Raw genomic sequence first — 24,456 nt, forward strand, 5'->3', positions numbered from 1 at the left:
GGGCATTGAGAAAGGAGATGTCATAAACAGTCCAGAACTATAAACAGCTCAACAGTGTCATCATGGATCCAAGCTCCTTCCATTTTCCTACTTTATTATTTTTGGTATGTGGCTTTTATCTTCTTAGTCACAAAATGGCTCCTGCATCTCCAGGATTCACGTCTTTATCCCAAGAGGGAAAAAGGAGGAAAGGCAGAGTGGAAAACCTCTTATCTTCAGATGCTTTGCCTTTTTATTCTAGAAAACAAAACTTTCCTCAGGGACTTTTCTGCCTCTACAGTACAGCTTAATTTACAGTATCTCATTCACCAGATTTTAGTCATATTGTTATCTCTAACTACAAAAAAAGGCTGGAGTTCAACTCTTTTTACTTTCTAGTGCTTACAATAAATGAAGGCAAGGAAAAGAGTTGGAATGGGGGATAAATGGGACACCAGTGTCTGTCACAATGAGTGACACAATCAAATCTATGTCTTAGAAAGATAACAGCAGTGGTAGACCACCAGAAAACAAACACCAAATGAGGAAATGTAAGTTGCATGCCTAACTCTTAGTTGTGTAAATCATTTAACCCCTCCATGGCTGAATTTCCACACCTTGAAAACAAAAGAATTTCTAAGAGCTATTCCTGCTCTAAATTTCACTGATCCTGTTATAGCTTGAAATTCACTGTAAACCAGTTTGCTCTTATATAATCACAAGCACTAGAGGAGCAAAATAATTTACTTTCTCCTTTTCATGCTCATCTGGAAATATGCAGGCTGCACTCACTTCCGGGAATAGTGTTTCATTTTCAGAAAGGATTCTTTGCAGAGGAAGAGATATTTTATAAAAGCAGGAGCAAAAGCCACAATTCCCCTGATAGCAAAGTCAGGGTGAAGAACCACAAGACATGTACATATTTTTCTCACAGTGGCCCTACTCCTCTTTTATGGCTATTTAACTTATGAAGAGATGAAATCTATTCTATCATCTAAGGCTTACCACATTATATCCCATTTTCCCAATGTCTTAAAATTATAATTTCACAGAAGTGAATTTTCCACATAACAAACTTTTCCTTTAAAAAAACAAGACTTCTTCCTCCCACTTTTGATCATTTTCTGCGTAATCTTGTCAAAATACACGATGTACTTCTCTGCCTTCTTAAAGAAAGCATAATGAACATAATTTCACTTCTTGATGGCTCAGAAGCAGTAGTATTTCATCAACTCTTGGAGTATAAAAGGACTACATGAGGAGCATCTTCCTCTTTGCAAAATAGTCCACAAACCTTTGTTCATTTTTATGTGATTGGTTGATAGATGTCTTAGTCATGGATTTTTCTTTCTTTTTCTTTACTGTCAGGCTGCCTAAGAACTTTCAAAGGACAGTTCTTTTTACAACAAATAACCTTAGTTCTAATAGCTCTCAGTCCTCTATTCTCCCACTTTTATTCCTTCCTTCTAAACTGATAGAGGCTGAGAAACCAGGAAACCAGAATATGTGTAAAGATCACTGATAATGTTGAAAGTAAGAGCCGTTTGTACCATAAAAGTTTATGAACTTTGGGGCAGTTACTTTCACTCCTCAAAGTCCCTTGTCCCTTATTTCTGGTTGTACAGCTCTGTAGAGGCAAAATGGAGTTATCCAAATTATGATCTCTATATAAATTGATTAGTTGCCATATTTTCAAGTGTACACTAGATATGACCCCAAGAAAACAAAATATTCAGAAGTCTGTTTCAACAGGGTAGTGTAGGGTAGGTAGGAGGATTGAAGCAGATTATAACAATAATACCTATAACTCTACATTACTTCTACTTATATATATTCAAATCTTTCAGATTTGAAAGTAACAAGCCTCTAAGGTGCTAGTCATTATTACTTATGTGTTAAAGTAAACCTCAAGAATTCACAAGTAAACTCTGGACAAAGTCCACAAAATGGGGTTTAAGGAAGAAGAGAAGAGCATAGTTATCTCTTTATAAGATTTATACAAAATGAAAGGCTATATGAAATGAATCATATCTTACTATTTCTGTAAAATCAATAGACTTACTTTATATCTATTTACTTTTATAATGTAAATCTTGCCCCCAAAAATCTGTTTTCTCATTTTCAATTTCTGTTTTTTCTCTTCCCTCAACTAGCACGATTTTGTTCGACGAGACCGGCCACTACGTGTCCTAATTGACCTCATACAGAGGACAAAAGATGCTGTTCGTGAATTAGATAACCTACAGTACCGAAAAATGAAAAAAATCCTTTTCCAAGAGACACGAAATGGACCCTTAAATGAATCACAGGAGGATGAAGAAGTAGGTTCAGTTTATTTGAGTAGGCACCGATAGAATGCCTACTACGTGGGAAGGTTCTGGATAGGGCACTATGAAAACCACTTTTGGTGATAAAAATGTAATTGGTGCTCTGTGCTTCAACATGTAGAGTTGCAAAAGAGACATTCATAAAATTACTCTTATATAAGACAAAATATAAAAAATACTATCGAGATATGTCACCATGCAGCGGTCCATAGTGTGGATAAAATTAGCCTGCTGGGGGGCATTAGTAAGTTTGTGTAGAGGACATGATGTGAGTGGTTTCTAAGAGACAGGCATAAGGCATTTTAGACTCAGGAAAGTATTGTGCTTTAGGAGGATTATTCTGGCAACAGAATGTATTACAACAGACTTGAATGTGTCACATTCTGTATAATAGTCCATGCAAGAGGTAATAAGGGCAATGTCAATGGGGATGGGGGGGAAAGGAACACTTTTGAGAAACACTGTAGAGGTAGATGTGATAATACAGTGCTTCTCATTAAAAGTGGTAGTGACAGATGAGGAGGAATTTAAAGTGATTCTGAGCATTTTAGCCCAGGTGACTGTACAATACCAAGAACAGAGAAAAAGAACCAAGGAGAAAGAGTAGGTTTAGGATGATTTCATTTTGATGCCTGTTGAGTTTAAAGTCCTGGCATCCTATGCTGCTGACATAGTATGCAGATGGAGTTTTCAAAGGAGAGGTGACTTCCTGGTTTCTCATTCAAATAACTTAAGAAGGATTGGTTGAGACAAGGGTAATGACAGTCAAGACACCTGAATGGTGATGTCTGGCAGTTGGTTAGGAAATTCAAACCCAGAACATAAGAAAGAGGTCTGGGTAGAGTGGTTGGCTGGGGGTCAAGAGCATTAAAATGATTATAAATCAGGAGTTGAATGTAGTATGGGAAGAGGGCAGTGCCATATGAGGGACCCTAGGAAACAAACATCAGAGATGTTTGAGAGTCCACGACTTCAAGGACGGAACAGCCAGTATCATCAGATGCCATAGACAAGTCAAGTTAGACAAAGACCAAAAAAAGAAAAAAAAAAAACAAGTTTTATTTGTAGAGTTAAAACTGGGTTTTACAAGCAGGGCATTCTTGATGACCTTCATAAAAGCAGTTTTACAGTAGTTACAATAAATAATAGATAACTGTGGGTTTATAGAATAAATGAGAAGTGAAAAAATAGAGACAGTGAAAGCTAGTTATTTTAAGATTCATAAATTTAGCTAAGAAGGAAAAGGGACAAAGGGCAGTATGTAGAGAGGTATGTAAGTATGGGGGAGGTCTCTTCATATTCATAGGCAGAGGGGCAGAAGCCAAGACAAAAGCTTTGAATTTATAGACAAGACAGATGTAGCCAAAGAAGTAGGATCTCTGGAAGTACATGAGCTAGGAGTAAGAGTACTAGAACCTTGAACGAGAGAAAAGACTCCACTTCCTCTGAAACTAGATAAAAAAAGAGGAAAAGAATGGACAATGAATTTTATTTTACCTTTTTAACATAAAAGAAAAATTATCAATAATTATAAAAATGAAATTCAGAAAACTGAATTGGACTTTAAAATCTCTTGATTGCAAATATACAAATGATCCCCTATAATTGGGAAAACAAATCTGTTAAAAATATTAATGTATTATCTACCATTTATTTTTTTTTATGATAGTCACACACACAGAGAGAGAGAGAGAGAGGCAGAGACATAGGCAGAGGGAGAAGCAGGCTCCATGTACCAGGAGCCCGACGTGGGATTTGATCCCGGGTCTCCAGGATCGCGCCCTGGGCCAAAGGCAGGCGCTAAACAGCTGCGCCACCCAGGGATCCCAATTTTTAATTTTTTAAAAAGATTTATTTATTCATGAGAGACACACACAGAGAGAGAGAGAGAGGCAGAGACACAGGCAGAGGGAGAAGCGGGCTCCATGCAGGGAACCTGATGCAGGACTCGATCCTGGAACTCCAGGATCATGCCTAGGCCAAAAGCAGGCACTCAATCACTGAGCCCCCCAGACATCCCTATCTACCATTTTAAATTACCCAAATTACCTATGTCAGTGATTCCTTATAGTGCCATGACTAAGTAACAATTCGTAAAGTTATATACATACAGTATAGTTCTCTGAAAATAGGATTTTTGGGGAACTAAGTTGCTTTAATTATATTATTTAATCATATCAAAAGATATCCCACTGTGATGGGTAAATTACATATTCTGATTATTTTACCACTTCTCAAATAGTAGTCTTTGGACTAGCAGTGATGAATACCAGTATTATTTAACAGATACATTTAATAAGATTACAGAGGTAAGCATGATAGAATTGCTTGAAGGAGGCAGAATTTAATTACCTGTCCAGGACAGTAGAATTAATATCCCTGCTTAGACATGAAGTTACTCAATAATGATTTGTGAAGGAACACATTGCTTGTCAAATCTCTGAATACTCTTTTCACTCTATTTTAGTTTCAAAGACAACTGCCCTATTGGTAAATATACCAGAAGTTACCTGTTCAGTTGCCTATAGTCTTTCTTTAGTACCTTGATGTTCCTGAAAGTCTCTTACACACCTGGCCTGATTTCTGCTTACTGAATAGCAAAACAATAATATGATAGTTGCATATGACAGAGGAAAGCCCTGGGATAGCAGCATTTGGAGCCTTATGACCCATATCCAGAATGGCCCCAGAGGAAGGCAGAGAAGTGAATTTGAGATGTCTGAAAATGATGAGGGAGTATTGGAGTCACTATATAAAAAGTTTATCTTTGCAGATTTGGCAGAAAAGCAACTTGGCACTGCAGAATTGAGTGTGCTTAATAGCTCAGTCAATGGATTGGCACTTTATCTCCAGTCATTTTTTTTTAACCCCCATGTCCCATTTTTATAGGACACTGAACATGGAACCAGCCTGATCAGGGAAATGGACAGCCTGGGCAGCAACCATTCCATCCCAAGCATGTCTGTGAGCACAGGCAGCCAGAGCAGCAGTGTGAACAGCATGCAGGAGGTCATGGATGAGAATAGCTCTGAACCTGTCCTGATGCACGATGATGAAAGCACTCTAAATTCCAGTTCCTCTGTTGTGCCCAAGAAGGTAGGTTCCATGGTCCCCTTTGTAGCTCTAGGTTTTGTCAATTGTGATGAAATCACCTCAGGCCACTTGGTATCCAGACATTTCAGTGGTGCCTTTCTACAACTGAAATATGGGACTAAACTTAGCACTTGATAGTTCTCTTACAGTATAAAGATAATAAAATACTGTGTAAAGCTATAGCTGGGCCTATTTCTTCATCTTCCTCTCCTGCTACTCTGATGTCTTCCATCATCAGTAAATAAAAATAAATCCATAAATCTCCAAGTCAAAGAAATTAAGAAAATTCTCTCTAAACCAGTAACTTTAATACCATAAATCTTAACAGCTTCCCTAGTATAGGCTGTTGGTTGTGCCCTTTTAGAAGTATGCCCTCAGAAGTATGTTTCTTTTTTTTTTCAGAAGTATGTTTCTTAATGTATATTCCCAAGATACCATTTGTTTTATAAACAGTTTCTACTCTTTTCTATTGCTCTTAGATTTATTTCTAATTCTAAAACTAGCTCTGTCTTGTTAAATATTCTGACTTTTGAATAAATGATTCTGTTTTTTATTTTTAATTTACGTTTCCAATTAAAGATCCACCAGGGTGGCTCTGTCAGTTAAGAGTATGACTCTTGGTTTTGGCTCAGGTTGTAATTCCAGGGTCATGGGATCAAACCCTGCATCCAGCTCTGTGCTCAATGCAGCATCTGCTTAAGATTCTCTCTTCCTCTCCCTTTGCCCCTCCCCTGTTCTCTCACTCTCTCTCTCCCTCCCTCTCTCTAATAAACAAATCTTAAAAAAAAAAAAAAAGATCTTCCTTTCATACAGGCCTACCATGGTTCATAAGTTGAAGTACTTCATGAAAAAAATGAAAAAAAGTTTTAAGGATTCTTCAGAGTATTTTTCTATGAGTATTTTACAGGATTACCAATAATTCTTTGGAATAAGTCCCAAAAATATTTTGAGTGACTTTAGGTACGCAGTCTACAGTGTAGAATTATATGAAAAAATCCCTTTTTCCTTTTCCTTATAAGGTAAATATGTACTTATTTTGATAAATGCCAATGATTGCATTCTAATTTCAGTGACAGAGCATGTTTAAGAATTTTTTTTCACTTAGACTTCAACTGGTGCATTTTCCTTGGGGCAAAAAGGAAATTGAACAGATAAGGATGAAGGGCAGGAGAAAATATATTGGTCCCTGGTCATAAGTAGTGGAAGTATACACATTTATCTTCTGAATGAATTAACTTATTCATTTATTCAACAAAAATTGGTGAGGACTTCTACTACATACCAGAAACTATGGTTAGGCCCTGTGAATGCGTAGGAAACAAAACAGACATACTGCTTTCATGAAACTTATTATCTGTGGGGGAAATTAGGAAAATAATTGTACAAATAATGTGATCATGTAATTATATCATGTAATTATGAAACTTCTGCTCTGGGTAAAAGGATTTAATCTATCAGGGAGTAGTGGAAAATATACTCAATGAAGTGACATTTAAGCTAAAACTACAAAGATATGTTGAAGTTAGCTAAGTTGGAGTGAGAGATGGGGATGAGTCAGAAAGCAACAAGCACAAAGGCCCTGAGACAAAAAGAACTTTGTATGTTCAAGGAAGAGGTGAAAGGTCAGAGAGGTTAGAGCTTGGTGAGCAGTATGAAAAGTGAATGAAGTCTAGAGAGAAAGCAAGGACCAGGTTATCAGAAAGCCATGTAAGCATTTTGAGTAAAAGAGTGATATCAGAGAGATGCAGAAATCTGCTAAGAACTCAGCATTGGCAGCCAGGCTTCTCTAAACATGGGCAAGGGATCTTATATATAAAGAGTAGAAAAGAAGGTTTTTGCTGGGCTCTTTTTTTGGAAGGAGCTATCATGGATCCTGACGAATGTGGCTCTTTCCTTTCTGTTACCTCTGAGCCTACATGGGAATAGAGACCAAAAGAAAAGGAATTCCACTGGATCTTTTTACTCCAGGACTCCTCAAATGAGAACAGAATTAGAAGAAAGATACTACTGGCATATCAACGAGAAGGAAAAGCCTAGTCTTGAACTCATTGGAGATTTTAATTCTAATTTTGCTATGTGATAGTACAGACCTATCTTGTGATAATATAGGTTTTTCAATACTTTTTTCTCTTGCATGGTGTAATTACTTAAGAATAGATAGTAATTTAATGGGGCACCTGGGTGGCACAGTTGGTTAAGTGGTTGATTCTTGGTTTTGGCTCAAGTTGTGATCTCAGGGTCATGGGATTGAACCCCACATCAGGCTCCCTGCTTAGTGATGAAGTTTCTCTCTCCCTCTGCCCCTCCCCACCCACATTAGGTCTCTCTTTCTCTCTTCCTATCCCTCTCTCAAGTAAAATAAACAAGTCTTTAAAAAAGGATATTAATTTATATTCTGAAATAAAAGGTAATTGTATTTGATCCGTGCAAAATGTTTAAGAAGAACTTAAATTATATAATGTATTTCTGTTTTATTATGAAATAAATATATAGAGAAAATGAGATTAAAAAATTGAAAAACATATGCAAATGAAACTAAATAAATTAACTGAAAATATAAGCAGGCTAACCAAAAGACAGTTTCAAGAGAGCAAAAAAGCAGCCTACAGAATGGGACAAAATATTTGCAGATCATACTTTGCATATCTAATATTTGCATATCTAAGAAGGGATCAATATCCAGTTAGAGAAAGAGCTCCTAAAACTCAACAACCAAAAAACAACCCAAATAAAAAATGGGCAAAGGATTGAATAGACATTTTTTTAAAGATAAATAACCAATAGGCACATAAAAAGAGGCTCAATATCATTAATCATTAGGGAAATGCAAATCAGAACTACAATAAGATACCACCTTATGCCCATTAGGATGGCTACTTTCAAAAAACATAGAAAATGACAAGAATTAGAAAGGATGTGGAAAAACTGGAATCCTTGTGTGTTGTTGGTAGGAATGTAAAATGGTATAGATGCTGTGGAAAACAGTGTGGTGACTCCTCAAAAAGTTAAAAATAGTATTACCAAATGATCCAGCAATTCTGCTTCTGGACATATACCCCAGAAATCAAAAATAGGGTCTCAAAGAAATATTTGTACAACCATGTTCATAATAGCATTATTCATAATAGCTAAAATGTGGAACCAGCCGAAATGTCCATTGATGGATGAATGGATAAGCAAAATATTGTATTTACAAACAATGGAATGTTTATTCAGACATAAAAAGGAAAAGAAATTCTGATATACACTATGACATGGATGAACCATGAGGACATTATACTAAGTGAAGTATGCCAGTAAGCAAAAGACAAGTAGTGTATGATTCCACTTAAATGAGGAATTTAGAGTAGCTAAAATCATAAAGTAGAATGGTGGCTGCCAGAGGGTGGGGAGAAGAAAGAAATGAAGAGTTGTTTAATGGGCACAAGTTTCGGGATCCCTGGGTGGCGCAGCGGTTTGGCGCCTGCCTTTGGCCCAGGGCGCGATTCTGGAGACCCCGGATCGAATCCCACGTCGGGCTCCCGGTGCATGGAGCCTGCTTCTCCCTCTGCCTATGTATCTGCCTCTTTCTCTCTCTCTCTGTGTGACTATCATAAAATAAATAAAAATTTAAAAAAAATGGGCACAAGTTTCAGTTTTATAAGATGAAAGAGTTATGGGGATAGATGGGGGTGATGGTTGCACAGCACAGTGTATTTAATAGTACTGTACTGTATACTTAAAAATAATTAAGATGGTTAATTTATATATTAAATTATATATATTTTCCTTCCACAATGAAAAGGGGGAAAATTTAAGCAGGCAGGAAAAGTAGAATATGTTATCTATGAAAACTGGAATGTTAAATATGATATATCTTCATGAGACCCATTTAAATCCTATACCTGGGCTTAAAAATGTATCATTTTAAACACAACAGAAATTTTTTTTAAATTATTCAAGAACTTTATATTTGTTGGTGTACTTGACTTCCCAAAAGTTTTCCACTTGGGAACATAAATGAAATAAGATCTTAAGCTCTCAATAGAAAATTTTATATAATCATAGGAATGAGGAAACTAGTTTATAGTTCTGTCTGCCACACTGTTATGTTCATTTACTTTAGACAAGTCACAAACCTCTCTGGGCCTCAGTTTTTCCATCTGTAAAATTAGGAGTTGTTCTGTATGGTTTCAGAGATCCCTTCCAGCTCAAATTCTGCCTTTCTATTCCTGTAATCTTTAGAGCAGCAGATCTTTGTGACTTTCAAACTGTTTTGTAGAGAGGTACCTCAGGAACAGGCCTCATCCATACCTCCTCCAGGACAAGACTGGCTTTTATCTCTTAGGTTATATGATTGGATTTCACTTAAGATTTCACTTAAAAAGGGCATTTTTCTAAAAGCCACTGTTCTGATCAGTCCTTCCTTTTTCACACAGATGGCATAGCAGTGACACTGTATTAAATGTAGGAACAGCTAACATTTACGTCATGGGTTGGATTCTCTGGGAAGCAAAGCTGAGACGGTTTCAAGCAGCAATTTGCTTATTAGGAGTTTCCTTTGGGATCAACCCCTGTGGAAGAGAGAAGGAAGCAGGACTGAGCAGAGGGCAAAGTTGAAGTGAGATGCAGACCTAACAGCAGCCTCAGCCTTAGCAGTCTAAGGGAGCTGTGGGGCTCTAATGACACTTCAGGGTTGTCCAGACTGAGTCAGAATGGCTGGGCCTTATTACCCTCACCCAGACCATTCATTGAATATGAATAACCTGGGAAGAGTGTGAACTTGCTCACAGCTGCTCCCTGCAGCCAAGGCATCCCCTGAATGGACCAACAGCCTTTCTGACTGCCAGGATTCTGGCAGCAATCTTTTCTTAGAGGCGGATCTAGGTGGAGCATTTCTGAGCCTACCATAATTTGTGACCACAAAGATTATTTTTGAAAGAAAGCAATCAATATTATCTTTTAAAACATTTACTAGTTTTGCATGGGTTTGTGACCAAAATCTTAGAAAAGCCTATATATCACTAAATTATCATATTACAGCCTATATTCTACTCATTATCCTATTTTATTTTCTTTTTATTTTTTTTTTTTTTTTAATTTTTTTTTTTTATTTATTTATGATAGTCACAGAGAGAGAGAGGCAGAGACACAGGCAGAGGTAGAAGCAGGCTCCATGCACCGGGAGCCCGATGTGGGATTCGATCCCGGATCTCCAGGATCGCGCCCTGGGCCAAAGGCAGGCGCCAAACCGCTGCGCCACCCAGGGACCCCTTATTTTCTTTTTAATACTTGTCACTATCTAATATTATATATTAATTAGTTTATTATTTCATTAGTAGAATGTAAATTTTATTAAGGCAAAGATTATGCCTACCTTGTTCCACACTGTATCTCAACACCTAGAACAGTGCCTGGCATAGCACAGGCATTCAGTAAATAAGTATGCAATGAGTGAATGAACGAACAAACAAAAAACACAACGACTGAATTAATGGCCAGATAGAAAACATCATTGCTATTTTGGTTCATTAAACATATAGATTAAAAGAATTAAATAATCTTATCTTTATGGTTTGAAAGACTTGAATAGCATTTCTCCAACAATTATACCCAGACAGTAAGAACATGCTTAATAAATATCAAAATATAAGAATAAGGGTGGGGGATCTTTTTACCCCCACACACACATCTTGATTATTACAGTCAAGCAGACATTATCTTAAATTAGTCAAATCATAGATATGAAACAGATTACCATTTTATATAAGAAGTAAAGGCCATGTGTAACCAGTAAGAATGTGACTTGCAATTAACTGCTCTGCGTCCAGAATAAAGATGCCCTGATTTTAGCAGGACAGTTCTATCACAGATCAAGCCCCCAAAAATGTAAAGTGGGACACAGAAAATTTTCCTTTGACATCAGAATTTCAGGTCATTTCTTTTTCTCCAGTCCTCACCTCTGCTCTGAATGGACCCTAATCTAATCTTCCTTGTGAGCAAAAATGACTTGATAAGTCTAAAAGTATATTCTGACAAACTTTAAGTACTTTTCTGCTTCCTAATGTTGCCACACTGCTTTTTCGAATAACAAGAATATCTCTAGACTGTTACCTCCTCAAAGACATCTCTCTTCTGCTACCACCCAGCACAGTGTCTGTCACATTGTAAGCACCCAATAAATGTTTTGTGAACTAAAATGAAGGTGAACTTTTATAGGACACAATTCTACATGTGCCTCAATTCTCAATTTTTTCCAAATGACTCCAGAGCAAACTCCAAATCCAGATTAGGTCTTTTGCCATTACCTACCCTCCTTCTGAGCCTCCACCCTACTACTTAAAATCACTGTGGATGTAGCAGCAGCAAACAGATTTTAATAGCATTGTAACCAACAAGTCTATTCTTTTAATTTGCCAATTAAAAGGTACACTTTTATCTTGTTTAAGTCTAAAATCAGTTATCTTTGCCTGCTACTGCCTTATATTAATATAGATCATAAGACTTTAATATATTAAAGCGTTTGGTCATTAATCACTTTGTTATTTTAGGTATGCCTAATGAACTTTAGTCATCATGACCCCCTTTTAGAGATTATTTTTAAAAATCACTCTATCCTAACTTCTAAAACTTTATTTGGCCTTTTTCTTATTCATCAATGTTCTTTTCCCCCCTCTTCTTTGAAAAAAGAATGTCTTTCACCATTTTTGTGGGGAAAAAAAAAAAGAGAGATGTCCTTGAGGGGATAGGATGTTCTACTTTAATTTTAGCTTTCTTTCAGGGGCATTTCCAATCATTTTTTGCTGAAGAGAGGGGTGGGTTCTTTGACTCTTCAACTCACATTGGTCAAAGTAAAAGTAAATTAACATATGAATGTAATGTTTTTTAAACAGAGCAGTCATACAAACCACCTCTCTATAGTAGCATCATTATCCTCTGCATTCTAGTCATTTTTTTCTCCCTAGTAGCTATCCTCCCTGGTAAAGATAGCCTGTCCATCTTCTTCCCTTCCTCTAGCCCTAGCTTTTGATAGCTATAATGGCTTATGCAATAATTTAATACTTCTAAAATGAGGAAAAACAAAGGAGAGATGGTGGGTTTGTCGATCCTTTCTCCACACCATAAAAAGTGTAGGAGTAATAAAAAGACTTCTCATCATCCAATGAAAGCCATTTTTAGATCCTCTTCCTGCCCCCAAGTAAAAGTGTGCTTGTCACTATTTTACAACTTTCTTAGAGTACAGATTGGCAGGTTTTTTAAGAAATACAAATCTGAATTCTGTTAAATAATAAAAGAGAAAATGTCATTGTCTCAGAATCTTCTCACACCTATATTCTTTTTTTTTAAGATTTATTTATTTATTTATTATTTATGATAGACACACACACAGAGAGAGAGAGGCAGAGACACAGGAGGAGGGAGAAGCAGGCTCCATGCCGGGAGCCGGTTGCGGGACTCGATCCCAGGACCCCAGGATCGCGCCCTGGGCCAAAGGCAGGCGCCAAACCACCGAGCCACCCAGGGATCCCCCTCAGACCTATATTCTTGAACTTATTTATTCAGCAAACATTTACTGAATGCCTACTAAGTATCAAGCACTAGATGGGGGTCCTAGGGAGACAGATTTTTCAAGCCACATTTACTCTATTTTCGGAAAGCTCACAGTCTCATAGACAGACACATAAGGAAATATGTGATAGTATGGTAAAGGTAAACCCAAAGTATAACAGAGTCCAGAGAAGTAGTTTCTAGGGTTAATTTCAAGTTAATCTGGAAACTAAACAAGCAGCTATACCATGAATCTTAATTTGAGAATCTTAATAGATACTTAGAGAAAAACTTTTTAATAAAAGTAAAGCTCCCTGTTCAGGGTATAAATAGTAAAGTTGGTGCTTCATGTTTCATGTACTTCAGTATATTATATAAAAGTTCAATTATTTTTGCTAAAATCTGAACAAAATTACAACAGCTTTTTTTAATCTGAAGAAGTTTTATTTTTTTTACAATGAAAGAACATTATAAATTTACCTGCTTAACATAGAATTGCTTAAAACTGGTCCTCAACTATATTGGTGTTTCAAAGAGCTATTTTGTTTATTCCCAGATGATAATGTTTTAAAGATAAATTAAAACAAGACCTATATTTTGTCTTGGTAAAGTAGAACATGATATTTGTTCTTTAAAAAAAAATTGTTTTTGTAGGTATTCTCTACCTTCAACATAGGTTCAAACTTAGAACCCCAAGATCAAGAATCACATGCTCTACCAACTAAGTCAGCCAGGCACCCCAATATTCTTCATCTTCTAAAATCATTCTTTAACATCAAAGATGCTGACCCTCACATCATTTGTAAATAATCTGCATCAATGCCTAACTGCATAAAATAGCAAATTGACTCTTTCCACTATTAGTCTTAAAATGTGTTCCGTTCAGAAAGTCTGGGAGCCAGATATGGTGGTCATTTTCAAAAGGACTGCTATTTTGAAGGGGCAGTATAACCAACAGACAATATACCCAGTAAAGTCAATAGTTTCATTTGTTTGTACTTCTCAAGTCAACTTTCCCTCATTTTAAAATTGCTTCATTGTTTAAGTTGTCTTCAGAGTTTTAAACTTGCTTTATGCAATGAAATTGAATATTTTAAAATTCATTTTCCTATGCATTTGAAATGGATATTCACTGTTAGACCAGAATTTTACCTCATTTTGTGATCTCTTGCATAACGTTTGAAGACTTTTAGTGTAGGGATAGGTTATGAAGCTGTTGTGGAAAACTAAGAATTCTTTTGTAAAATGAAAAAATTTTTAAGCTGAAATAAAGAATTATACTGTTAACATTATTTACTATATTTGAAGTAGATTAAAATCTTGGGCCTATTCTTCAGATTAACTTTTAAAAAATAGCATTATTTTAGGGGGATGGCAAAAAATAATAAAATAGCATTATTTTAAAAACATACCTTAGGGATCCCTGGGTGGCACAGAGGTTTGGCGCCTGCCTTTGGCCCAGGGCGCGATCCTGGAGACCCGGGATCGAATCCCACATCGGGCTCCCGGTGCATGGAGCCTGCTTCTCCCTCTGCCTGTGTCTCTGCCTCTCTCTCTCTCTGTGACTATCATGAATAAATAAAAATTAAAAAAAAAAAACATACCTTAGTAGATTATTGAATTAGCTATGTGTTAACTAAAATCACTGTGATTTTGAATTTTAACTTTCCCAGTGTATTCCAATATCCTTGGTTTAAAAACTTAGCAAATATAATGTGACTTTTAATTTGCTAAGCAAAGTCCTAGCCCATAAGTGTTAATTTTTATCTGAGAGAGAACACACGAATAATATTAAAATTATACATATTTGTACATGAATATGTTTCACTTTATTCTGTTAAGTGTAGATTCTAGTGTCACTAGTTATCTTTGTAAATCAAGTTATTACAATTTAAAACTGAGCTGCTACCTCTCAGTGTCAATGTACTTAATGTTAGCTAATTAATAATCACCAAACTGACTTCTTAAGGCCTCCGATGAAACCACAGGACTCTACTTAGTCTGTCTCATCTGATTGTTGGCATTTAGAAGCTTCTTCTTTTTCTGGAACTGTAATACTAGGTAAGATCAATTTTTTAGGTAAGGTCAATAAATGTGACTTATTAATAAATTCTCAGCAATGTGAATGGCAGTAGATCCCAGTGCCTTCCTCTCAGAACCTTAAACCTAGTGCATAAATTCTAGTCCCATACTTGATCTCTCTTTGCCCTAAAAAAATAAGAGGTTAGATTTCCTGGGAAATAGTATAGAAGTTTTAATTGGCCTATCAAGGTTTTTTTAAAATAAATCTCAAAAATATGGGTTGAGGCACATTTTTAACCTGTAGTACTGTCTAATGGAACTGCTTGCAGTGATGGAAAGAATCTTATCTGCAGTGTTCGGTATGGTAGCCATAGTTAGTGGCTACCTTAAACATAGCTGGTGTGACTTAGGAACTGAATTTTATATTGCATTTAATTTAAATATCCAGAGGGATCCCTGGGTGGCTCAGCGGTTTCGTGCCTGCCTTTGGCCCAGGGCACGATCCTGGAGTCCCGGAATCGAGTCCCGCGTCGGGCTCCTGGCATGGAGCCTGCTTCTCCCTCTGCCTGTGTCTCTGCCTCTCTCTCTCTCTCTATGTCTATCATAAATAAATAAAAATAAATCTTTAAAAATAATAATAATAATTTAAATATCCATGTGGCTAATAATAATAATTTAAATATCCTATATGGTTGTCAAATAGGACAGCACAGTAATAGAACATCCTTGAATTTGATGTATATGTCCTCAGTGGCATTAAAGGTCCCTTCATTATTTAAAAACAAAATAGATCTCGGGATCCCTGGGTGGCGCAGCGGTTTGGCGCCTGCCTTTGGCCCAGGGCGCTATCCTGGAGACCCGGGATCGAATCCCACGTCGGGCTCCCGGTGCATGGAGCCTGCTTCTCCCTCTGGCTGTGTCTCTGCCTCTCTCTCTCTCTGTGTGACTATCATAAATAAATAAAAATTTAAAAAAAAAATAGATCTCAATACAGTATATTGAAAAAAATCTCTAAATATAGATGTAATGGTAGATACCTTCCCAACATTCTGGAGCATTCTAAATTTATAAATGGAAAAAGAAAATCAGCCCCATGGTAAATTTAATCTTGCCTCTTGGCTTTTACCTAAGAACCTGGATATAAAATTTAATTTCCCTCAAGAATATATGTGTCTTGAGTTTTCAAAATTTTAGACTATGTAATAAAATTTTGTGTTTTCTGAACCTCTACAATTTTTGTTTTCTGCTGAAAGAAAGAGCAATTTTTTAAAAAATTTTCAAATAGTCATAGACAAAATGCAAAACTGACTTCTCACAAATGGTTTCTCCTAAAACCCAAGGGCAATTAGGAAATTAATTCCGTCTTCCCCATCCTGAACATGTACTGTTTAAAAATCCCCCATGGTTGTACATGTTTTTGAGCTATTATTATAGTGTCTTTTTTTCCTGAAGGGTTAGAGCTACTTACTGACTGACCACTCCATCTTTTATAGAGAAAAGCATCACCCTTTGAAAGCATTTTCCCCTTTAAAACTCATTTAAATTGCATTTAAGAAACATCCATTATTACCCTTCCAGGGAGTGTTATTTTTCACTGGGCATTACAACAAGATTAATCATCTCTGCCTATCAAGAAGCACAGATTTGATTAAATCAGCCAAAGACATTAAATCCCAGCCTTACTCACTCTAGTGACCATATCAAGACTGAGTTGAGGGAGAATTTGTGAAAGTATCATTTGGTTAAAAATTGTATGCCTGTCTCTTTAAATCTAAAAAAAAATCCTTTCAGAAGCTGTAGAGAGAAGGTGCTAGAACTGTGTACGATCATGACTGGAAAGCAGGATCCCTCAGTGACTGCCGAATCTTCCCAGCACAAGACAGAGAGGCAGCTCAGCACAAGCCTACACTGGTTCTAGGCAGAACGATGATCCTACCGAACAGATCTCAAATAAAATTAAATTGAGAAAGCAGATCTTTCAAGGGAATGAGGCGGAGGCTCGCTTTTATGTTAAAAGCAACCAGCATCCTCCTTGCTAGACATGGACATGACATTTTTAAAGGAATTATTTGGTTACAGCGTTTTAAGCAAACTGTTCTAAGGAGTCTGTACATTGCATTGTTTTTTCTATTCTTTTTTTCTTTTGCATATATGTAATTCTGGAGGTAAAGAAAAAGCCTGCCAGGGATTCAGAAGGCATCCCACTAGCGATCAGCTGACATTCCTAACTGAAGGCTGCAATGTGTTGCTTATTCATTTTGTACCGTGGGAGCTGCGGGGACTAGCAGAGAGCTAAACTATGCATTTCAAACAGCAGTGCTTGTGCAGAAAGAGGGGTGAGAGAGAGGCAGCCGGCGAGGAAAGAGCACAGCTGGACTTTCTCCTTGTTTTTATCCATTTCTGCAGGATCATGTATTCATAAGGGATGAGGCGGGCCACGGCGATCCCAGGCCTGAGCCGCGGCCTACCCAGTCAGTTCAGAGCCAGGCCCTCCACTACCGGAACAGAGAGCGCTTTGCCACGATCAAATCAGCATCTTTGGTAAGCAAACACCCCTCTACCCACCTTCCCTTCCTTCCCCTCCTCCCCATCTGGCAGCCTCTCGCCCTCCCTGAGCCTCTCTCGGCTTCATGGATGGGAGGAAAGGAGTCAAGAATGTTTTCTCCCTCCTAATAATTTTATTCATTTTAGAAAAAAATCTGTTGGCATGGCAACCTGATTCTCAGATATTTTAGCATTGTCTACGGCATGGAAAAAAACCTTTGTGTGTGTGTGTGTGTGTGTGTGTGTGTGTATTTATATATGCTATATGTGCAAAATAAAAGGCCTTTAAGATGAAGTTGCTAACCTATCCAATATTTTAAAAGCTATTTGTCTTTTCATTGAAATAATAATGCTAAAAAAATTTTAAAGGTATTTGATGTATGTGTATGCAGGGCACTAGGCTTCTTTTTGTATAGATGCATGTGTATTTGTAATGTATACACACATATCAAAAGATAAAAGAATTTTTAAAATGTATCACTGCTGGCTAATGTATATAATTGTAGAAAATAAGATACTAGCTTCCTAGGGATGAATTGCTGGTTCGTTCTGGTTCATTCATTTATTTATTGCAACAATGGTAGTGGCTGCACTTCCCCATTTAACCCCTGAAGAATTGCCTGGCACCAATAAAGCAAGAAGAAGGGCTTTGTAGGAGAGGATAGGGATGGTTGTGGAAAAAAAGATACTGTAGGATCCTTCAGCATTTTTACTATTGCAAATGTGATTGCTGGATGCCCTTGTAGTAGCAAAAGGGGTGTGTGCTGGAAGAGTTAGTTTTCATGCCTCCTCCCCTTGGCCCCCCACGCGTGCGCGTGCGCGCTCACATACTCACACACACACACACTCACATCGTTTCATCCTTGGCACTCTAAACTCTCTTTAATCTTTTGCTTCTGAATCTCACTTCTCAGCCAAAAAATTATTGAAATATTCATTGTTTTGCCCAGATTGATGTTAGAGGTCACATGGGCAGGAAGAGTTAGTGTACACTGCCTGGCTATTACATTTAGATCCTATGATGACATCATCCAAGGCCGACCCAGAAATTATTTTTCTTGTCCTATTTTTTAAATCTGATTTCCACTTTTATCTCTCAAGTCTTTGAAAGGCTTCAATTATCTTTGGAATCAATAATGGATTATGATCCTTAAAAACCCAAATATAAGGAAAATGGAAGTTAAAGCACCCACATATATTGCTATACCTGCTGCTATCTAAAAGCAAGCAATTTAATTGAAACTGCTTATCAGTAAGCCTACCTTTAAGTTCCTTTGTATAGAAGTTTCTTGTTATCTCTTTAATGGACAATTTTTCACTTTACATGAATGTTATACTGTGTAATGGAGATATAAAAATGTCCACTATGTATTTGCTAATGATTACTAAGCAAGTAAAAAAAAAATGCTTTGAGTCTAAATAAAGCATCATGAAATTATTAATAAATATTTTCATGTCATGATACCTGACCAAAAAAATATGGTATTTATGTAATATCATTACTTACCACTGACTCTTGTGAGACTTGTATCTTTATCCAGACATGTTCATGTTGAAATGAGAGGAAAAATAGTGAGCAGCCACTGAGACTCAGAGCACCAGAAGCAGGTTTTGAATGTGAAACAAACATTATACCCAAGTGGATTTTCCCCATCTGGAACAGGTTCCCTTCTTTTGTCACTTGCCACACCCTCATTCCCACATCATATATTCATGACCTCTCCTACCTCCTAGTAAGATGTTACTACTGCTATACCACAATGATCTCATGCTCACGTTTATATACTCACCCAGGGCTACTCTGTGTGCCTATCAGCCATCACAATCTTCTCTGTGGTTGATGAAAGCTGATTCCCTACTAGGCCACCTCAGGACTATAGGCAAAGTCCTTAGGAGCCCCTCTGAATCATATAGCCTTTCTAGTGCCCAGCCAGAGAATAGCTGAGATCAGTCTCTGATGGACGGTTGATTTGCTAAAAAGGCTCCCTGTCCCTATACTAAGTTAAAAACTGAGTAGCTAATAGGCTGTTGCAGTAGCCACTATAAAATAAGTTGTTTAATGTGGATAACCTTCTCTCCAAATGTAATGCTTTGGGAGTCATGGTGGGATTGATGGAAGTTTATCAAAGGTCAGTGGTTTTTAAAGAAGAAAAAAGAATTAATAGAAGGGAAAAGTGATATGATTCTATATGGTCTCATTTTGGACAATCTAATTATTAGTGTGAATATTTTAAAGTACTACAGTTCTACTGCCTATGCTGTTTTAAAGGCTAACTCCAATTTATAAATCAGGACACTGGAATATCAAAAAGAAGTATCTAAATTTTAAAAGTATATCATGAATCTTATTGCTTTTCATGGATCTCTGCTCAAAGGAAAAGGACTAAGTTACTTAAATGACATAAAAGTAGGAGCAAGATCATGGGAAAATGAAAGTCTAGTATAAAGAAAAATCAAGTCATTGTTGAAACCTCTCTTCACTTCCTATAGGTGGTAATTATACTGTATTGATTTCTTTAGTTTAGTTTTAGTCTTTACAATCCTCAAATAGAAATGCTAACAAGCCACAGAGTGATTTAAAGTGAACAGTGAAAAGAAAAAAGAATGTAGAAATTATTTTTTAATTATTAGATAAATAAGCAATGAGTATATATATTTTAAATGAGTGTACATTTTAAATAGACTTGCAAACTGACAAAAAAAAAGTTATAGTTTCTTAAATTTGTTTTATCAGCCTACCTCTTCTACATAAACCTAAAAGAGGCCTAAATCTGTGGGATTTGCCCTTGGCATTTTTTTCTACATTGTGCTTTTGAATGGGGTCATTGACCAGTGTATGTATGTAGCCCATGGGCTACAGGCTTTTACTGCTCGATGTTTTTACCATTTTGACACCTTAAAACTGAGATTTTTATGTTATTATGGACTGCTGCACAATTACATTTGTAACAAAGGAAAAGCAAGGACTGTGAACCTTGATATCAGAGTTAACTCCGAGGAAACTTTAGAATTATGTATTTTTTATTATAATTATTGAAGGCAGCAATTATTGACCATATTTTGAAAAACTAGGAAAAGGAAGGGCATTTTATAAAACTTTCTTTGTTTTATCCTTTCTTTTTCTTCTTCTGTAAGAAAATTCATAATGGACTGATTCATGATCTGGAGAAAGGAGTTATTTATATAATTCTTCAGAATTACTCATCTGCCTTATTGGGCCTTTGAGATGTCCTGCCTTAAGTTTTTATTGTTGGTGAATGGAAATCCTAATATTTTAATTGGATTAGTGACCCATGAGAGTGTTTTCAGCTGTTGTTACATCTGATATCATTTCTTAAAATTTCATAATGTTCTGGATCATATGGTAGTTCTCATAATAGATGTTAATATAAAGAGCACAAGTCCATATCTGTCAGACTTTTGGTCTTATGAAGGAATTCTCACTGGAATTAGTGGTCTTACTATAACAAGTGAATTTATGTTAAAATACATATTGGTCCAGGGAGCAGGAAGCACGTGGATGGCTGAGTTGGTAGAGCATGCAACTCTTGATCTTAGGGTTGTGAATTCAAGAGCCATGTTGAGTATAGGGCCTACTTAAAAAAAAAAAAAAAAAACACTTTAGGAACAGGGGCATAAAACTCTTAGTTTCTAATCTCTAGTAAAGCATGTAGACAAAAATGATGTTCTTTCCATACAAATACGGATTTTTTTATTTTGCTTTTACATTCAGTAGGAAATGTAAAGACTCCATATAAAAATGGAGTCTTCATTTCAGTTTTAAAAATGCAACCTAATTTTCAGCTAATCGTGAAATTGGATACCTGAAGAGTTTGATAGACAAGCATAAAAATATTAGAGCCTCTGCAGTAAATGCTGTTTCACCTCTCATGAGCTCCTCTGTTCTATTTCTAAAGGCTTGAAGATGTGTTCTCTTCCTGGATAGTGTACCAAAGGATGCTTGTCAGAATATTTTATAGCTCTTCTTTCCTTTTCCTTGGCTTCTTAATCTCACTAAGATCATTACTGAGAGCATTTTTCATTTATGCTGCCCAGTCTATCTGCCCCAACCCGCATGACCGAACTCTCTCCATAAACATGTTGAATCAGTGAATGAACAAATGAATGAGTGAAGTCTCTTCTAGCCCTACTAGCACATGAGAATTTGGATTTGCAAGTATACATTTCTAAGTGCTTTGTTCAGTGTTTCTGTATGAGACAGAATTGCCTGTTATCCATCATTACTTTTGCTATGAACTTAAAACATTTTTCCCTAGGTGTTCTAAAGAGTGGAATATGAAATTTCTAATGTCAAAATGTGACCCAGTGTATTCTTTTTAAGAACTTGCTATAAATTTCATTTATTCTAAGAGCCAAGGTAGGCAGTTTTATCATATGCATTATTTTGATTCTTACTCATAATTAATCTTTTAAGTTGGCTTTGATCTCTTAAGAGGGTAACATTATCAGCTGCTATGCTCCTCTTTTATGTTCAGTAAGTTGCTTATTAGCCCTCTAGTGCAGTGTTCTTCACTTGGTAGGCAGATAGTACACTTTGGATGTAGTAGTGTTTTAGGTCCAAATTTTTGCCAAAATTAAATAAGATGAGATGGAATAGCTATAGAAACTTTTTGGGAAAAGTTCAGTCTTTTATGGCTCTTAACTTTTATATATTACTCCAGGTATGTGAAATGGTTAATAATTCAAAGTCAGAGATTATGCATACTTATTTTATAAGCCATGACCTGGATACAATTAAGTTTTATTTTTAAACTTGCCCTTTTTCTTGGATCCACTCCTTCTGATCTATGTCCGTATCACTAGAAATGATAGTGGAGGGACAAAGAGACATACTACTCAGACCCTGGCAGGACAAGGAAGGAAATCAACATATATCACACATCTCTTATGTGTCAGACATCTTGCTGGACCTAAGTGTTATCCATCAGTGATCTCAATGTAGCAGTGGCTCCTCTTTGAGAACCTTCAAGAAGTTAAGTAATTTGCCCAAGGTCAGTAATACAGTAAAGGACAGAATGGTATTGTGTTCAAGCAACCTACTAGGTGCGGCAAGATGCTACTGCCCACTTTCAACTAATCACATTTTTGAGACTACCATTGTGAATACTACAGTCACTATATTTCTGTAACTTCCTTTCATTTTTAGACTTATTCGGTTTGTAGTTTAGACTTGCCATTCTGTCCAGCTTTGACTTTTTGGGGTGTTGATTCCTTCCATTACTTAATAATAGAAAGTTTCACTCTGCCTTAATGGGGTAAATTTCCTCAGGCAATTCAAGAACCATAGGACCTCAGTTCAAATCCCAGGGTTTATAAAAATTAGAGGTAAATTGCATGTGAAAGTACATTGTAAACCATAAAGCATGGTAAAATTTAAAATTATGAGCTATTTTTTAATTCTGTTGACCAAATAGTGTATTTGGAAGACATGCGGTATAAACTTAAAACCTGCAGGTGTACATAACTGTAGATAATAATTTTATATGTTTCTAGTTAGACTTCATACATGAAGCATCTGGCCAGACTTGTATTTAAATTTGTCTACTTTGCTTGAGTATGGGATTGTAAAACTCAGTATCTCCATTTGTGTCCAACAAGGTAATTAACGTTGAAACATAGAAAGTTTCATTGCAACATATTGAAGGTGATATTAGGAGTTTAAGAAGGTGATTATCCAAATTATGGGAAGCATTAGAAGCAAAGTGTTTCTCCTAGAATTCAGTGATAAACAATGATAGCACATTGAGCTTTGTAAATTTGTCTTAGCCACACAGTTGTGTGATCTGGTATGCAGTAGGACCACCCTTTTCACAGGGACTCACCCACCACTTAGGATAGAAAATGTTCTTGAGGGACGCCTGGGTGGCTCAATGGTTGAGCATCTGTCTTTGGCTCAGGGCATGATCCTGGAGTCCCAGGATCAAGTCCCACATCGGGCTCCCTGCATGGAGCCTGTTTCTCCCTCTGTCTATGTCTCTGCCCTCTGCCTCTCTCTCTCTCTCTCTCTCATAAATAAATAAAATCTTTAAAAAAAAATGTTCTTGACACAATTCATTTCCACTTTAGATTTAGGTACCTGGTTTAGGGAAACGGCCATCCTGAGAATATTTGACCACAAGCTAGTCAGACCTTCTGTTGTCACATTTTAAATGTGTCATGATAGCTTTAAGGTGTACCATATCTCAGTTTGGGGAATTTGATTAAAGAAGGAATACTAACATAAGAAAAAATAAGTTTAGAGATAAAACAGATCTCAAATCATTACCCTAGAATGGACACTTTACTGACATATTTGTAGGAAAAACAAGTGAATTTAGTAAGGACTAAATGGTAGTCCCCTATAGTTGAACTTTAGAAAGGTGTAAGCATGAGGAAGGTGTAAGCATGAGGAAGTAAAATATACAAATATATTTCAAATTCTTTCTTTCTTTCCTTTTGTCATGAAGTAAGTCCATTAAAAAGAAACATGATATTGTGATGACAAAATAGATTTCCTTTAGAGTGTTAGGTGCCCCTTTGGTGATGCTTGTCCTTCTTTTGGTCTTGAAATATCTTCTGCTCTTATTCTTCACACTTTAAAGAGGATTGTCCTTTAGAAAAGAGAAATGAATATGAAACCTAGTGTTAGTTTCAGTTGGAAAGGTTTCAAAGTTCGGCTAATGTTTAATGGTGTACTTTGATAATACTATCCAGTTACAGAACAGCACTCTCTTGATAGTAAGGACTCAGTCTGGTATGCAGGGACACCTTCTAAAAGGAGCAAAGAAACAAACTGTTCTTTGTACAAAATGCACTTTGACCCATAAACTGAAAATAGTAAAGAGAATTAATAGCAGCATGGAAATTTCTAGTAAAACTTGTTTGAGGGTGAGGTTGGGGAGAATTGGCTTATGGTAGATAGGAATGACAAAATTGCTTAGCAATAAACAAAGCTCAAGTTATA

At 36.5% G+C, this 24,456-nt stretch overlaps 1 protein-coding gene across 2 annotated transcripts in view; it reads left to right on the forward strand.

Annotated features, from left to right (window-relative positions):
• The window catches only part of TAOK3 (TAO kinase 3), a 179,253-nt gene that overhangs the window by 127,777 nt on the left and 27,020 nt on the right, over positions 1-24,456 (forward strand). For both annotated transcript variants that reach the window (XM_055323084.1, XM_055323085.1), the window contains 3 exons: positions 2,133-2,300; positions 5,196-5,402; positions 17,355-17,489. In XM_055323084.1, coding sequence (XP_055179059.1) covers positions 2,133-2,300; positions 5,196-5,402; positions 17,355-17,489 — 510 coding nt within the window. The remainder of the gene's footprint in view (positions 1-2,132; positions 2,301-5,195; positions 5,403-17,354; positions 17,490-24,456) is intronic.

The sequence above is a fragment of the Nyctereutes procyonoides genome, unplaced genomic scaffold (assembly GCF_905146905.1).
Source record: "Nyctereutes procyonoides isolate TBG_1078 unplaced genomic scaffold, NYPRO_anot_genome, whole genome shotgun sequence".
NCBI lineage: Eukaryota > Metazoa > Chordata > Mammalia > Carnivora > Canidae > Nyctereutes > Nyctereutes procyonoides.